Here is a 16,985-nt window from a genome sequence, read left to right on the forward strand (position 1 = left end):
TGTAGGAATAGCAGATAGCATTCCATTTGAAGTACAGCAGCCTGAACAGCATTTGCTGAGCCAATTTTAAAACAACTTGAAGGTGACCTCAGCAATTCTCAGATACCTGAGTGGCTTTGAACTTCCATTTGTTTTAAAGAAAGTATTCTATTCCACATATATTACACACACACACACACACACACACACACACACACACACACACACACACACTCCTTTGAAGCTCATGTACACTGAAGCTGTAATAGCTATATCAGACTAAATTGAACAGATAGAGGAAAGTAAATTTAATTGTCAATGTTTTTCCCACTAGCATAGCAGATACCATTACTGCCATAGCAATTTGGAGTTTTGAACAGATGGAAGGAAGGTAAGTTCTGGCAATTTTGAATAAGTGAAAATACTAATAACTGGCTAGGAAGTTAATATTATAATGAACACTTATGCAGAAAAGCTGATCATGCAAAATTATACAACAGGCTAGCAAGGGCATGTTACTGGAGAGGTTATAATGTAATAATCTTAAAATATGATTTTCATTCTTAGATTTACAAATAAGTGAAAACTCAACCTACTGAAAATTTAAGTTACATGTGTTAAAATATTCTTGAATCCTCCAGCAGGCTGAACAAGCCATGGGGAGCATGCCAGTAGGCAGCATTCATTCATGGCCTATGCTTCAGTTCCTGATTTCAGGTTCCTGCCTTAAGCTCTTGCTCCATCCTCCCTCCAAGGTCAACTATAACCTATAAGACGCAATAAACTTTTCCTTCAAGTTGGTTTTGTCATTGTGCTTATCACAGCAATAGAAGGGAAACCAAGAGAGTTATATAATGCCTCTTCTGACCTTTAACCCTTCAATTTGGGCATGGAATTTTAAAGTCTCCATGAAGAAGTCTCAATGAACTCATTAATGAGTTAAAGGATCACAAATTATTTTAAATTATTTTACATTTTCCTTAAAAGCAGTAAATTACTGGTAATTTATAACTGAATAGCTGAAGACAAATTATTAGTTCTTATTGCTTGATTATTTTATAGATGATCATTTAAATTCAGTATCAATTAACTTTAGCCCTTAGAAGCATTTTTGAGTAATTGTGGGCTATTATCAAACTACTTTCAAATAGTTTTATCATGACTTTTGAATATCTGTATAAAAGCTAGATAATAAAATGGTAGAAATAGATATAAATTTTGTGTATTTACATTTATTGATTAAAGATGTTATAAAACACAACATGGTACTTAATTACATTTATTGATATATTGATAAGATTCCATGGTTTGATAAACTTTTCATTAATGGAGTTAGTGATGCTTGATTGTGTGTGTGGAACAATCATTTATATTATACTCCATGAACATATCAATGAAACTCCTTTACAAAATACCTTAGGAAATCTTCCCTGGCATTTACTGAGTACTAAGTATGTTCTATAATGACCCTTTCCATAATCACAAATGACTCCACATTTCAGTAGGACTCTTGCATTTGATATCTACACACTGGTTTATAATCTTGAGTAGATAGTGTAATCTCTGTAGGGCTCAATTTAGTCATGGATTCAGAAGAATGACCAGGTTACAGGATACAGGATGCTTTCCAGCTATAATTTACTATAAATAAATCATGTAAGAGACTTCAGCTTTCTAAAATCATTTCTTCAGTCTTCCTATATCCCAGAGGCTATGCCTTCTCCTTTTCTTCCTTTAGATATGGGCCCAGTGAGTGGATCTTCTTACTTTCTATAACACATCTTTTCCTTCACTGGGATATCCCTTCCCTGCTCCTAGTTGGCAGAACTCATATTCATCTTTAATGCTTTGCTGAAATATTAGCTTCTTCTTTGTAAACATTTGCCCACATGGCCAGGACTGAAGCTGTTCTCTCATTTGTGTTCCTAGGACTCGGTACATAAGTCCATTAATCACACTGTGGTTTCTCTCATCCTCACTGGGGAATGCGCTCTCTTAGGCACACAATGCCTAGCACACTCTAGATGTTGTTTGAACATTAAATAAATGGAACATAGGATACTTAAAGAAAGTATGTAGGAACTTTCCATTTAGTTTGGTTTTGACTGTATTATTAAATGAATATTTATTTAAAAATATGAGAGATAACAAATGCAGAAAACATAACAATGTCAGAGAAGAAGAGTAAAACTCATTGAAAAGATATTTAATATCTTAGAGTAGCAGGAATTTCAAATTGTAAAATTTTGCTTACTACAGTTGTATTTTGACTTGCTTTGGTTACTTTGATTTTTTCTTTCTAAGACTGAGCATCACTGTGTAGCCCTGTCTGGTTTAGGATTCAGGATCTATCTACCTGAGCTTTCCGGGTCACCTGGCTTGATTCATCTTTCTAATAAGTATGACTGCGTGTCTATTTAGCAATCGTTCTTTCCTGATGTGTAAATTCTACAAGTATGCACAACTGTAGTGAAACTATCTAGAAGAGGCCAGTTTGATCCTTTCAAGTTTCATGTATAACTAGTATGTGCCATACTGATTTTTTTCTATAACAATTTTTATTAGTTCAAATTAGGAACAAGCCTGCTTTACATGTCAATCCCCTCTCCCTCTCCCTCCCCTCCCCCTCCACACCCCACCAGCCCCTACCCAGTCTACCCCCTGCTCCCTAGAGAGGGGAAGGCGCTCCATGGGGGATCCCCAAAGGCGGCATCATCCTGGGCAGTATAGTGAATTTTTATTATCCTTTTCTCTGTTCTTATCCACATCTGCTATGTGTGGATAGCTTTGTCCCTCTGTTAAAAGTTTTGAGGCAAAGAATCAGAAGGCCTCCAAAATTCTGCTTGTTTATATATTACTATCATGGGTGCAGTTGTGTACAGATGTATAACATCCAGATGTTATTTCTATCTGACATAATGCCTCACTCAGTGACTGAGCATCTCTGAGGTAAGGTGATATTTTCAGAACATAGTTTTAAACTGGAAACAACAGACAAATACAAACCTAGTTGCATTGGAGGCAATTAGGAAACTGGGAACTTCTGACAATCAATGTGACATTGAACCAGCTCATAAATATTCTTTTATTTTAAACAAGAAAATAAGAATTTATTGGTGTTTTCTTAACATTTTAAGCAAACTTACTTAATTTCTAAAGCTACATTGAAATATTTTTCTTCAAAGTCTTAGCATGCAAATTAGCAGATTTCCTTATGGTATTTTTATGCATGCCTAGTTTGGGTTTTAGGGTTGACAATCTCCCCACTTTCCACTCCCCCACTCCCTACCCTTGTTTTCTAGGCTATTCTTTTCCCATTTCCAGTAGGAACCATTCCACTTTTAAAGTTACATGTGTTCTATTGCTCTTCCTGGCCCCCTCTTTTTTTATCTGCCCCTCTCTCTTAAAATATCTTTTTCTTCCCCTCTCATAGGCTCCTTTCTAGTTTCCTGTTATCAACCTTCCTTCATTTGCATACAAATTCACATTTAAAAAAATTAGATGCTAAAGCACACACATGTAGCATGAATAATAAAAACCCAGATACTGGAGTTCAAGCTGAAGATCAGAAAAGCAAAGCAGCCAGCCAGTAGCTCTTACCTCTTCCAAGGCTGAAATGGAGATCCTGTCTTCCCTGTGATTGGAAACTAAATTTCACAGGAGACTCTTTGCTTCTTCCTTATATACCTCTCTAGTGCTGGATTAAAGGCCTGAGCTCTGTTTCTATTTTAGACTGATTCAGTCTCATGTAGCCCTGGGTGGCCTTGTACTCACAGCGATCCATCTGCCTGTGTCTCTTGAGTCCTGGGATTAAAGGTGTGTGCCATCACTGCCTAGTTTCTAGGATAACTAGAGAGGCTGGCTTTTCATTCTGTTCCACAGGCAAGTTTTATTAAATCATAAACAATATATCACCACACACACATGAGAGAACACTTGTAACATTTGTCTTTTTAGGCCTTGGTTTACTTTGTGTAATATTTTCCAGCTCCATCCATTTTTCCTGAATATTTTATTTTTCTTTAAGACTGGATAAAATTCAATCGTGAATGTTCCATATTCAGAGGCGTGCCAGGGCTCTTCCTTTTGTGTGGAAGCCTTGAGTTGAGCAGTTTTGCATCTCATTTTACTCTAATAATTCCATAAACCCTAGCCCTGACCTAGGTTCAAGAGAATTGCTGGGTATCAGAAATACAACATGAGAGCATTTATTTGCCTTATCAGCCAAGTAGTTACAGTGGAGTAAAGTGAATGCAGGGTAGCCCACTCTATGTGTACCATATTTTCATAGGCATCTATGCTGATGCCTTTCTTAAATATTATGAATAGAGTAGCATTGACCATCAACGCACAGGTATCTCTGAATAAGATCCAGAGTCCTTTAGGACTATGCCCAGGAATGGGATAACTGGATCATATATAATCTCAATATTTTATTTTTTGAGAAAATCTTTATATTGATTTTCATAAACTGTTAATGTAGAATTTGGTTTGTTTCATCCACTAGTTCATTTGTTTTTAAAAACATTAAGCAATAAGTAAAAATGAGGCATTATCTGAATAAAGTCCTCTACTCATTTTCACTGTAAAAATTATGAAAATTAAGAATTGTACAAGAAGCCCTTCCAAAAGATGTGAGCTAATTATGAAGTTATGTTGCACTTCAAGTTTATTTTCATTCTTTTGCTGAACTCTTTTAACAAATACTAATAAAATATATAAACCCAATAGTGATGCTAGTCCAATATTTGCAGATACCCTGCCTATGTGAGTGTATGAACGAAAACTACTTACCGCCCCAATGCTCATCACATACTGTAAAGAGGGTGGTTTTATTGGCTAAGCCAGGGAGCATGCTGCTACACTCCATGACAATGGCTTGAGGAATCATTATAATGCAGGAGACAATCCAGATGATGACGATACTGTTTCGAGCCCGTTTGGCTGTGCTCTTGAACATCAAAGGGTGACAAATTGCATACCATCGGTCCAAGGCAATGCAGCTCAATGTAAGAACAGACACAGACACTGACACAGTCTAGAGGGGAGAAAGGAACATGGTTCAAGAGAATTGCTGGGTGTCAGAAATATAAAGTGAGAGCATTTATTTGCCTTATCAGCCAAGTAGTTACAGCAGAGCAAAGTGAATTCAGGGTAGCCTACTCTATGTGTTCATGCAAATGACTTTCATGCTAGGAAAATGGATGATGAAAACTAGAAATGCATCAGAAAACTTTTTTATTTCCTCTCAGATGTGAAATAGGTACTTTGAAACTGTTCAGTTTTCTCACATTAAAAGCTCAGCTTATAATTTGTGAATAGTTATTATCTTTACTCTGTTTTATAGCTTTTCTACTGATAGTGTAAATAGTATTCTCAGAGGGAAAGAAATTATACATGGGTGTATTTTCTTTCAATAAAAAAGAATGGCATGACCTGAGTATTTTAAGTTATCGTGTAGGTTTTCACTGGTTGCATTTCATCAGCATAAATAAGTCATGGGTATCTTTTTTCAAATTCTAATAACAATAGGTAATTTGGTCCAATTTATTTTCAATGCATTGCACACAAATAAAGGTCTAGACTATATTAAAAGAGAATTTCTGAACATGAGTATGTGTGCTATAGTTTGCTCACTGACAATTAGTAACTTGGTCTTAAAAACATGTATGTCCTCTCAGTATAGACTTTTATGAGAATAACCATGTAAGTGATTCTTTAGCTTGGAAATGTAAAGAAATAAATGTTTCAACCCTGCTGATTCCTACATAATCGATGTATGGAGCTATCCTTAATAGGGTCAGGGCTAGGGGTTATAGAATTAGAGTTAATTGAGATACAAAACTGCTTAACTCAAGGCTTCTACACAAAAGGAAGAGCCCTGGCATGCTTCTAAGCTTCTAACAAGAGGTGTTGAAGGAGTTACAGGACAAGTACAGTTTGTTTGGAGTCTGTGAATACACATTGGTTTTCTCTTGTGGAGATGGATGAACTGGACACTGTTTATGCAGGATCCAGAATCTCTGTTTGTCCTTTGACTTCTAGAACATGCTTATAAACTGTTTTGGGGTGGGAGTGGGGGAAGGACCAATGCCAGTGACTTTAGGAGCCACCCCTGCCTGCATCCCTTGCTGTTAATGCTGCTTCCTGTCTTTTGTTCTGGCCTCCCTGGAGACTTGGAGGTGCATGGCACAGCAAGCTATGATTGTATCAGAGCCAGAATGCACACTCCTGGCACATGTGATACTTTCTCACTCCGTCATCCTCTCAATCAAAACATCTGGTTCATAAGATAGATACCATGAAGGTTGTCAGGCAACCAAGGATTTGAACAGTTGAAACTACCCTGAAACCAAAGGGAGTAGACATATCCCCTTGGATAATTAGCGGAACTGAGCTTAGAGAAATACAATTTACTGGAAATAACAGGAAGAATATTCAGATGTTAGAATTTTCTTCTGCTTTTGGATTTTTTTCAGTTACTGTGTGCAAATTCAACCATACCTGTATATAAACCCTACCATAGATTCTTACTTAATTGTTTATGATGAGGATGTTCTTCCTTTTATTCATTTTAATATTTCCCCAAATTTTATTACAGTTTATTTTGTAATCCACTGATGGCTCTCAGCATGCTAGCCCACAAACCTTATAATTAAACATTATGTCTGTATGTAGCTTATAATTTCTATGGCATCACCACATATACTATAAATGATGTCAGCTGTTTAAAACATATTATGTCTAAGAGATCATTAAGGAGCTGCTGAATTGAAGTCTCTAACATTTTCTTTCTAAAGAATAAATAAAACTGTTTCTAGCAATGGATTTTTGTGACCTCTTCCAAATTTCTCTTACGTGAGGCCCATTATTTCTTCTGGGAAACATTGTGATCACCACCTAGAATGGTGCAGGGACTAAGGACAAGGGTAGATGGGGACTGTGGGATGATACAGAGGGACCATTGATCTTTTCTTTCACTATATGCTTCCTAGGAGGAACACAGCCTGTGTTTTACTTCACTGTCCACTTCCTAAGGTGAACACAGCTCTTAGGATTGTGTTGCCATGGTCACTAACAGGAATATTTTAATAAAGACTTTACATTCATAAATACAGTCAGAAAATAATTCTTTTGAAAGTACTTGTTCTTTTTTTTAATTTGTCAACAGATACAGAAAGACTGCACTCGCTGTTTACTCACTAGATGTCTCAGTGGTACTGTTGACAAGAGACATCTAGTGATGATACTGGTCATTGACTCTCTTAATGCATTGTTTTAAGTTCATGATGAGGTAATCACAGAGCAAGAATCTCTTGTAAATGATCTAAATAATCTGTCATAACAGCTATATATGAGGTAGATCTTATTAAAATTACCATTTTTAGTGAGTTGCCAAGAGTCTTTGAATACATAGGGTACCATCACTTGATAGGGTACCATCTACAGATGGAAGAACAGACATTCCAAACCCGGAACTGATGTCCCAAGTTGCCCCTCTTTGATCCACATAACTCTTAATTCCTTAGGATGAAAAGAAACCATTTAGACAAAAAACCCTGATATTCTTGATTATTGAAAAACAAATGCTCATGGCTACTTGATCTAGGGGAGGCTAAATCATTACTTTGTTCAATGATTCATCTAGTAATGAAGACTGTGAAATATTAACAGCATTGTTGCCTCGATTTTATCTAGAACTGAACTTGTATATTCAGCAAATCTCAAGTATTATCTTCTTTAAGTGTTTTACTTTCTGAATATTTATACTTATTTCTTAACTAATTAACTAGTTTACCAGATGGTCATGACTATAATAGAAAACATTTAAAATAATTTCTCAAAGGGCCCAAAAAAGAATTACCTGCAAATAAGGAATGACCTTGCAGAGGGACTGTCCAAAGAACCAGGTCTCAGTAATGTCAACAACTAAGGTGGCTGGAAGGCAGGTGATGGTCACAAGCACGTCTGCCAGGGAAAGGTTGACTATGAAGTAGTTGGTGACTGTCCTCATGTGGTGGTTCTTCCACACTGCCACGCAGACTGATAGAGAAAGAAAAAGAGATGGGGAATGAATAAAGACACTAGGTATCAATGAGAAAATTCAAGATAATTAACACTTAAAAAGTCCATATACAGGGCTGAAAAGGAGAGAGTTTAAGGCTGTACTGTCGTCATTCAGTCCATTAATCTCTGGGAATTTTCATCTAAGGTTAAGATGAGCTCATTGACCTGACACTGTATTTCCTATTCATAAGGGCTGTGCTGTTTTTGGGTTGCATGTCAAGTCGAAGGACAGTCTCTGATTGATCTTTCTATTGTTTCAATACTTAGTATGTAGAAAAACATCAAGAAATAGTTGCTGGGATAAGGAGGAGGCAGAGGTAGGCAGAGTTCTGTGAGTTTGAGATTAGCCTAGTTTTAAATAGTGAATTCTGGGGTCATCAAGGCACTGAAGGAAACCCTACAAAATGAAATCCTACCAAAATTTAAAGAAAGAATGAATGAAAGAAAAAAGAGAGATGAAATAGTTGCTGAGGCTGAATTAAGTGAGGAGAATTAGAGTTGTGATTGTCTCATACAAGACCTTGACCCATTTCTTCCTACAAGTCTTCTTGGTGGACACCCAACAGAGGAAAATTTTTAACTATGGGAGAGAAAAACAAACAAACAAATAAAGCAACTTTCTACCATTGAGCTATTATTCAACCCCTACTTGTGCCAAACATCCAAACAGTTGACATATTTATAGTACTTTATTTGGACAAATCTTACAGGAAGGCATCAGCAGCCATGCTTCATATGTGAGATAATTGAGACAAGGGCATTTGTTGGATCCGTTTAAGAACTCATAAAATATAAAAACAGTTAATGATGGATATTAAATTCCAAGTGATATATGTGTACTTTCTCCATCTAGGCTTCCTTTGTTATTAAAAATGAAGAGGTTATAACAGAGTATATTTAAATTCTAGGCTGCAATTATCTCTTTTTCATTACTCTTGATGGCCTCTGAACATCACCTCCAAATCAAAAATGGCTAGCCTTTTCACTGCATTGTGGAAAATTCCCTGTTGAAAGCTGTGCTATCTCAGCTGCTTTTTACTGAAAGAACATCAAATTCCTACATTTTATGCTCTCCACCCGTCTGGCACATACAGATTTCAAAACCACTAGCTCTAGGACCTATGCATGCACACAGTTCTAGCCTCACTTACTAATGAATTTCAGTAAATGAAACTATGATGGTTTCCAGGGTACCATTAGCCTGTCAGAACTGCAATGTACATGATGCTGTGATGGGTAACCTTAAGAAGTAGGATAGAAATAAAAATATCCTTTGTTAAATTTAAATATCCGAAGAACTTACTTTGACAATCATCTATCATTAGGAGTTTCACAGCTTGGAAAAAAAATACTTTCACTACTTCCTAAGACTGAAACCACCTATAAGCTCTAAATTGATAAATTGATAAATTATTTATATTTTGGAAGATTTAATTTTGAGTACTTGGAATGGCATTCTAGTTTCAGACATGTAATAGCCAAAACATCAGGTGGCCTTAATTAGGATAAACTGAAATGTTTTCACTTGTGATACTGCTAAAAAAAGTTATTTCACATAAATACTTGAAACACACACATCCTAGCAATGAAAGAACACATTGTAATAAGAAAATGGGAAATCATTTAATATTTGTGGTACTTTTTATTGTATGCTAAACCGTGTAACTTAGGCCCAGGAAAGAACATAGTGCTTGAGAGACAGAGACAGAGAGAGACAGCGAGTTAGAGACACAGAGCCAGAGAGACAGGGGGAGAGAAAGAACATGAAGTTGAGTGGGTAGGGATATGGGGAGGAGCTGAGGAAAGGGAAAGAATGGTCAAAATGTATGAAAAAAATTAATAAAAAAATAGGACCTTGCCAATCACATTGAAAATGGCATTCTCATTTCAGTTAGCATAATCAAGAAAATCTCTCAAGACATTCTCAGATGCTTGTCTCTGGTGATTCTAAATGCTGCAAAACTGAAAATCAGCATTAACCATCACACATTATTATCCAGTAAAAGTAACAAAAGGAAAAAAATCAATAAAGAACATTATTGGTAGAGTAATGGAGCAGTTAAATTAAAGCTTTATGTGAGCTTGTGCTATTCTGTCACTTAAACACAAGTAGAGAGTTTGCATTATGTCTGTTCAAATATTTATAGATTATGACTCTGCTTGCCCACAGTACTTCTCCATGAGCTTTCACCATTCTTCTTATACACAGCAAGGTGGTTCCACCCTCATTGCCCTGGCTTCTCTTGTGAAAACATTTCACATTATCAGGATCTGTTTCTAAATGGCATGTAAACTACACGACATCCCTGTGCACATATTATTTGTTTATTTACCCATTCAAGACCAAAGCTACAACAGTCACCACTTTCTTCTTCCACAGCATGCCAAATTCATCAAAACCCAGATTTATAGTCTTTTCCTAGATTTTATATTTCTCTGAAATGTAATATGCTTCCTTTTTCCCCAGTGATAAATGCTTGAAATCCCCAAAATATCTCCCATCTGTCACATTTTTTCTATTCCTACTGTAAATATCCAGTTTCACTGTAACCGTTAGCACCAGCAATGTCATACCCTCCTGACAACTCTGGCATGACATCTGCTTTGACCTTTATGGACAGTGTTCTTTGATCACATACTCTAGTTATACCAACTCTTTGACTTTCACAGGAGCCATCTCCATAGGAAATCTTTACTCAGGCTTTCTTTCTTTTTGGTTAAATTGATATTTTATTATGTAATTTCTTACTCATTCTTCCTTCCAACTCCTGCCATATCCCCCTTACCCCTTTTCAAATTCACTCCTTCTTTTTTCTTTAATTATTATCATTGCATATATGTATACATATGTTCTTGAAATGCTCCCTCGGCCTTAGGAAGGGGGATTGTGTTACTGAGGTGTCAATTTGTCCTAAGAACTACAAGAATTACATTATCACTTGTTCTCTGTATTTTGACCACTTGTAGCATTCTTTAATGATCTCAGCTACAAAGAAATGATTCTTTGATAGGGGTGAGAGCTACACATATCTGTGAATATGAGAGTTAGTGTTTATAATGCATGTAGAAATTATATTAGTTTATGAAGGTAGCAATGGTAGGTCCTTTTCTCTGGTATTCATGACCTTAGTAGCCCCAGGGAGTTGACTAGGTTTTTAGAACTAGGTATGATTTCTCTCTTGCTAAGTAGACTTGAAATACAATTAGATATATGAATATCACCCTTGTGCCTTTAGGGATATCTTGTCATAATGGTCATTGTTGTAGTTCATATTTATAGGCATCACAGCTGTGTAGGACTATCGATTTCTTTCTTTCCTTGGCAGCTTGTATTATGAAAGCCAGACCCTAGGGAGGAGATGGTGTATTAGCCAGCTTGACTCCTTTGAGACCAGTGTTTGGAATGCACAGTATCTTCAGAAATAGGAACTTATCCTCAACTTCTGGGGGGCAACCATAGGCAGGAGATATAGCCAGTTTGTTTAGGAAGTCTCTTGGACATCTCTGGCCAACAACTCAAAAAGCATTTTCCTGTGTCTGGTAATAGAGTTTTGTTAAACCATGAATCTTGAAGGGACATTATCACTCCAATTACTTCATTGAAAGAGAGAGAGAGAGAGAGAGAGAGAGAGAGAGAGAGAGAGAGAGAGAGAGAGAGAGAGTGTGTGTGTGTGTGTGTGTGTGTGTGTGTGTGTGTGTGTGCATCTGAATCCTTCTGTTCCTCTCTTTCGCACTCTCCTTTCTGCAATGTCTCTTTTTACCTTCTAGTTTCAGTGGTTCCCCATTTGCATACTCACATCTGCAGATTTGTTACTAAGGATAAAAGATGGAGGAAAACATGTGGCATTTGTCTTTCTGAATCTAGGTAACTCCACTCAATATAATATTTTCTAGCTCCATCATTTTACCTGCAGATTTCATTTTTCTTTGCATATGAAGAGAATCCCATAGTGTATATGTACCACATTTCCCTGATCATTATCAGTTTAAGTACACTAAAATGGTTGCTTCCATTTCCTGTCTATTATAAATGAGTGACAATAAACATGGCTAAGCAAGTGTTATAAAGTAGGACATTGACTCCATTGGGTATATGCCAAGGAGTGATACAGCTGGATCATATGGTAGATTTATTTTTAGCCTTTCAAAAATTCTCCACATTGATTTCAAGAGTGGCAGCACCACTTGACAATCCAAGCCACAGTGAATGAGAGTTCCCATTTCCTCACATTTTCTCTAGCATTGGTTGTTGTTTATTTTGTTGATCTTAGATATTCTTGCAGGGGTAAGATGAAATCTTAAAGTTGTTTTGATTTTCATTTCCCTAATTGCTAAAAATGAACATCTTTTGAGATATTTCATAGTTGTTTTTATTTCTCCCTTTTAAAACTGTCTGTTAAGATCTATAGCCCATTATTTAAACGCCCCCTACCCTGAATCTTTGGGGTTTTTTGAGTTCTTTATATATTCTGGGTTTTAATCATCTGTCAGTCATATAGCTGGAAAGGATTCTCTCTCACTCTCTGAAATTCCTCTTCACTCAATTAAGGGTTTCCTTAGTTGTACAGAAGCTATTAGTTTTATTAGTTCTCATTTGTCACTGTTGGCCTTAATTCTTGGGCATCAGGGTCCTACGAAGAAAGTCATTTTTCACACATAAATCTTGTGGGGTAATGCCTGTTTTGTTCTAGCACCTTAAGTGATTCAAGCTTTACATTGATGTCTTTGATTCATCTAGTGTTAAATTTTGTACAGGGTGATAGATATGACTTTAATTTCATTCTTTTATATATGGACATCTAGTATTCCTTGCATCTGCAGAAATATGATATCTTTTCTTCAATTTATGTTCTTGTCCTCTGTCAAATATTAGATCACTGTAGTTATGTGTTCTTGTATTTGAGTCTTCTGTTCTGTTCCATTTGCCTACATGTCTGTTTTTATGCCTACATCAAACTGTTTTTAATAGTATAACTATGGTGATATATTGCTTATGATCTAATAAAGCTTGCCTGGAGATCAGAATCGAAAGGTAGCCACAGCCATAGAGGTCAGGCAGTGGTGACATATACCTTTAATCCCAGGACTCAAGAGACAGAGGTAGATGTGAGTTCAAGGCAACCCAGGGATACATGAGAGTGAATCAGTCTAAAAGAGAAACAGGGCTCACACCTTTAGCCCAGCACTAGAGAGGTGTATAAGCCTGGAGGAGGGTCTCAGAGCTGGCATTCAGTCTTAGGCAATTGAGGATAGGATCACCCCAGCCTTGGTAGAGTAAAGAGCTCTCTGATGGCTTGGCTGCTTTGCTTCTCTGATTTTCATCTTTAACCCCAAATCTGTCTTTGGGTTTTTATTATTTGTGTTACATATAAATCTGTAGAATATCTGGAAATCTGGAATGGTAACCCATCTACAATTATTTTACTTTGCTTGTTTGTTTTTGTTTTGTTTTGTTTAGGATTGCTTTGGCTCTCTAGAGTCTTTTCTGTTTCCTATGAATTTTAGGGTTTTCTTCTATTTCTGTGAAGAATATTATGGGGATTTTAATTTGGATTCCATTATTCTATAAGATGCTTTTTGGAGAATGGCCATTTTTACAATATTAATTCTACCAATCCATGGCCATGTGAGGATATTCCATTTTCTATTGTCTTGATCAACTTCTTTTTTTCCAGAGATTTAACATTTTTATTGTAGAGGTCTATCATCTTGGCAGTTAGGTTTATTACTAGGTATTTTATTTTTTGAAGTTATTATGAATGCAAGTGTGCCTGTGGTCTCATTTTCAGAGTGATAGTTAGTAGTATATAGAAAGGTTAATCATTTTTATAAGTTGATCTTTTATTCTGCAACTTTGCTGAGAGTGTTGAACATTTCTAGAGGCCTGGTGGAAATTGGCGGGGGGGGGGGGGCTTTTATGTATAATATGACACCATCTGCAAATAGGGATGATTTGACTTTTCTTTTCCTATTTGTATCTCTTTAATTAGCTTTTCTTGCTATTTTTCTCCTGCTAGTGCTTTAAGTACTATATTGAAAATGAGTGAGCACAATGGACAACCCTGTTGTGCTACTGATTTTAATGTTACTGTTTTGAGGATCTCATCCACTTAAAATGCTTTAAGTACCATATTGAAAATGAGTGGGGACGGTGGAAAGCCCTATTGTGTTGCTTATTTTAATGATTTTTTGAGGATTTCCTCCATTTAAAATAACATTTACTGTCATACTATGTTGGTTTTGTCATACATAAACTTTACTATGTTGAAGTATGTTTCCTTCAGTCCTATACTTCATGATATTTTTTATCATGATAGAGTGTTGGACTTTGCCAAATGCTTTTCTTGCATTGAATGAGATGATCAAGCAATGTTTTTTAAATCTTTAAGTTAGTTTATAAAATTACTTAATACCTGCATCTCTGTTATAAATCCTACTGTATGATGGTAATCTTTACAAGTATTTTTATTGAGGATTTTAAAATCTATGTTCATTGATCTGCAATGGTGTTGTTGTTGTAGTGGTGATGGTGATGATGGTGGTAGTGGTGGTGGTGGTTTTACCTGGTTTGGTATTAGAGTCATATAGGCTTTGTAGGAAAAATTTAGAAGTGTTCTTTTTGAAGAAGTGATGGCTATATATCTTCTTTGAAAGTCTAATAGAATTCTTCTGTAAATCTATCTGGCTCTGAACTTTTTAAGTTCTTAGGCTTTTTACTACTGTTTCTGCCTCCTCATTTGTTACATGTCTGTTTAAGACACCCCCCACCCCCACCCCTGCTTTGGTTTAACATTCATGGTTTGGATGAATCTAGAAATTTGTCCATTCTTTTAGATTTTCCAACTTAATGCAGTACATTTTTAAAGTATTCTGTTATAATATAAATTTGTTTGGTGTCTCTTGTAATGTTTCCCTGTTCAGTTTGGATTCTGTTTGTTTGGGTCCTATCTTTCTTTCTTTTGGTTAATTGGGCCAAAGTTCTGTCTATGTAATTTATCTCCTCAGAGAAACAGCTCTTGGATTCCTTGATTCTTTGCATTGTTTTCTTAGTTTCTATTTAATTAACTTCTGCTCTAACTTTCATAATTCCTTGCCATTTACCGAATTGGGGTTGTTTAGTGTTTGTTTTCCTAAATTTTGAGTTTCGTCATTAAGTAGTTTATTGGCACTCTTTTTGAGTTTTGAATTTTTTTGCTTTCTCGGTGTGTGTGTATGTGTGTTTTGCTTGCATATAACTCTGTGTGTCTTGTATATATGCCTGGTGCCCATGGAGGCTGGAAGAGGGCTTTGGATACCCTAGATCTGCAGTTACTGATAGTTGTGAACCACCATGCGAGTGATGGCCATCAAATCTAGGTCCTCTGGAAGAGCACCCAGTGCTACTAACCTCCATCTCTCTAGTTACTTTCTGATTTACTTTTTAATATAGACACTTATAACTATACATTTCCCTTATAGGACTATATTTGGTGTGCTCCAGAGGATTTATTGTGCTGTGCTTTCAACTGAATTTATTTTTACTTCTTTCTTGATTTCATTTTTGACCAATTCAGCATTCATAAATAAGTTGTTTAATTTCTGTGATTATGTGCATTTACCAGAGATTTGTTGCTCTCTGTTTTAAGTTCCATTGCATTATGACCAGATAGGATACATGAACTTGTTTTGTCTATTCTGAATGTGTAGAGATTTGTATTGTTTCCAGGATATGGCCCATTTTAGGGAAGCTTCCATGGTCTGCTGAGTAGAATGTATATTCTTTGTGTCATACATCAAATATGGGATATTTGTTGGAATAATCTGGAGATATCTGTTAAGTCCATTTGATATGTGATGCCATTTATTTCTGAAGTTTCTCAGTTTAGATATTTTTCTTCTGGTGACCTGACCATAAAGTTGGGTATTTAAATCACCTATTGTTAATTTGGTGACACTATTCTGTGTCTTTAATTTTAGTACCCTTCTTGTGAAATTGAATGCCACAGAGTTGTGTGCATGTATGTTTAAGATTGCAATGTTTTCTTTGTTAAATGTGACCTGTATTAGAACAATGTCTTTTATTTCTTCTGATTCATTTTATTTATTTTTTTGGCTTCTTTAATTTTTTATTTTATTATATTTCTTTCTCTCCATTTCTACTAAAATTAGAAACAAGATTATTTTATCAATAATCCCAGTTCCCTCTGCCTCCCCTCTTCCCGTCCCCCCACCCCCCAACTAATACTCTACCTAACCCATACCCTTTCTGCTCCCCAGGGAGGGTGAGGTCATCCATAGGGGGTTCTTCAGAGTCTGTCATATCCTTTGGGATAAGGCCTAGACCCACCCCCTTGTGTGTAGGCTCAGGGAGTATCCCTCTATGTGGAATGGGCTCCCAAAGTCCATTTCTATGCTAGGGATAAGTACTGATCTACTACAAAAGGCCCCATAGATTTCAAGGTCTCCTCACCAACACCTACTTTCACAGGGTCTGGATCAGTTCCATGCTGGTTTCCCAGATATCAGTCTGGGAACCAAGAGATCCCCCTTGTTCAGGTCAGCTGTTTCTGTGGGTTTCACCAGCCTGGTCTGGACCCCTTTGCTCATCAGTCCTCCTTCTCTGCAACTGGATTCCAGTTCAGTTCAAGGTTTAGCTGTGGGTGTCTGCTTCTACTTCCACCAGCTGCTGGATGAAGGCTATAGGATGACATTATAAGTTAGTCTTCAATCTCATTTTCAGGGGAGGACATTTAAGGTAGCCTTTCCACTGTTGCTTGATTCATTTTAATTTAAAGTCTATCTTGTCAGATATTAGAACAACTACTTCTGCTTGATTCCTGGTCACATTAGTATATTTTGTTCATCCTTTCACTATAGGGTGGTATCTATTTTTAAGCTAAAATGTATTTTTAAGACAACAGAAAGTTGGATTTATTTTCCTAACCTATTCAGCCAGCTTG

General features: G+C 36.4%; 1 protein-coding gene across 1 annotated transcript in view; it reads right to left on the minus strand.

The window, feature by feature from the left end:
• Hcrtr2 (hypocretin receptor 2) overlaps positions 1 to 16,985 on the minus strand; it is an 86,435-nt gene that overhangs the window by 18,834 nt on the left and 50,616 nt on the right. Inside the window, exons 2-3 of the mRNA XM_027411401.1 lie at positions 7,844 to 8,022; positions 4,774 to 5,017 (exon numbers count right to left, since the gene is read on the minus strand). Of these exons, the coding sequence (XP_027267202.1) occupies positions 4,774 to 5,017; positions 7,844 to 8,022 (423 nt within the window). The remainder of the gene's footprint in view (positions 1 to 4,773; positions 5,018 to 7,843; positions 8,023 to 16,985) is intronic.

Source organism: Cricetulus griseus, chromosome 4, assembly GCF_003668045.3.
Source record: "Cricetulus griseus strain 17A/GY chromosome 4, alternate assembly CriGri-PICRH-1.0, whole genome shotgun sequence".
Taxonomy (NCBI): domain Eukaryota; kingdom Metazoa; phylum Chordata; class Mammalia; order Rodentia; family Cricetidae; genus Cricetulus; species Cricetulus griseus.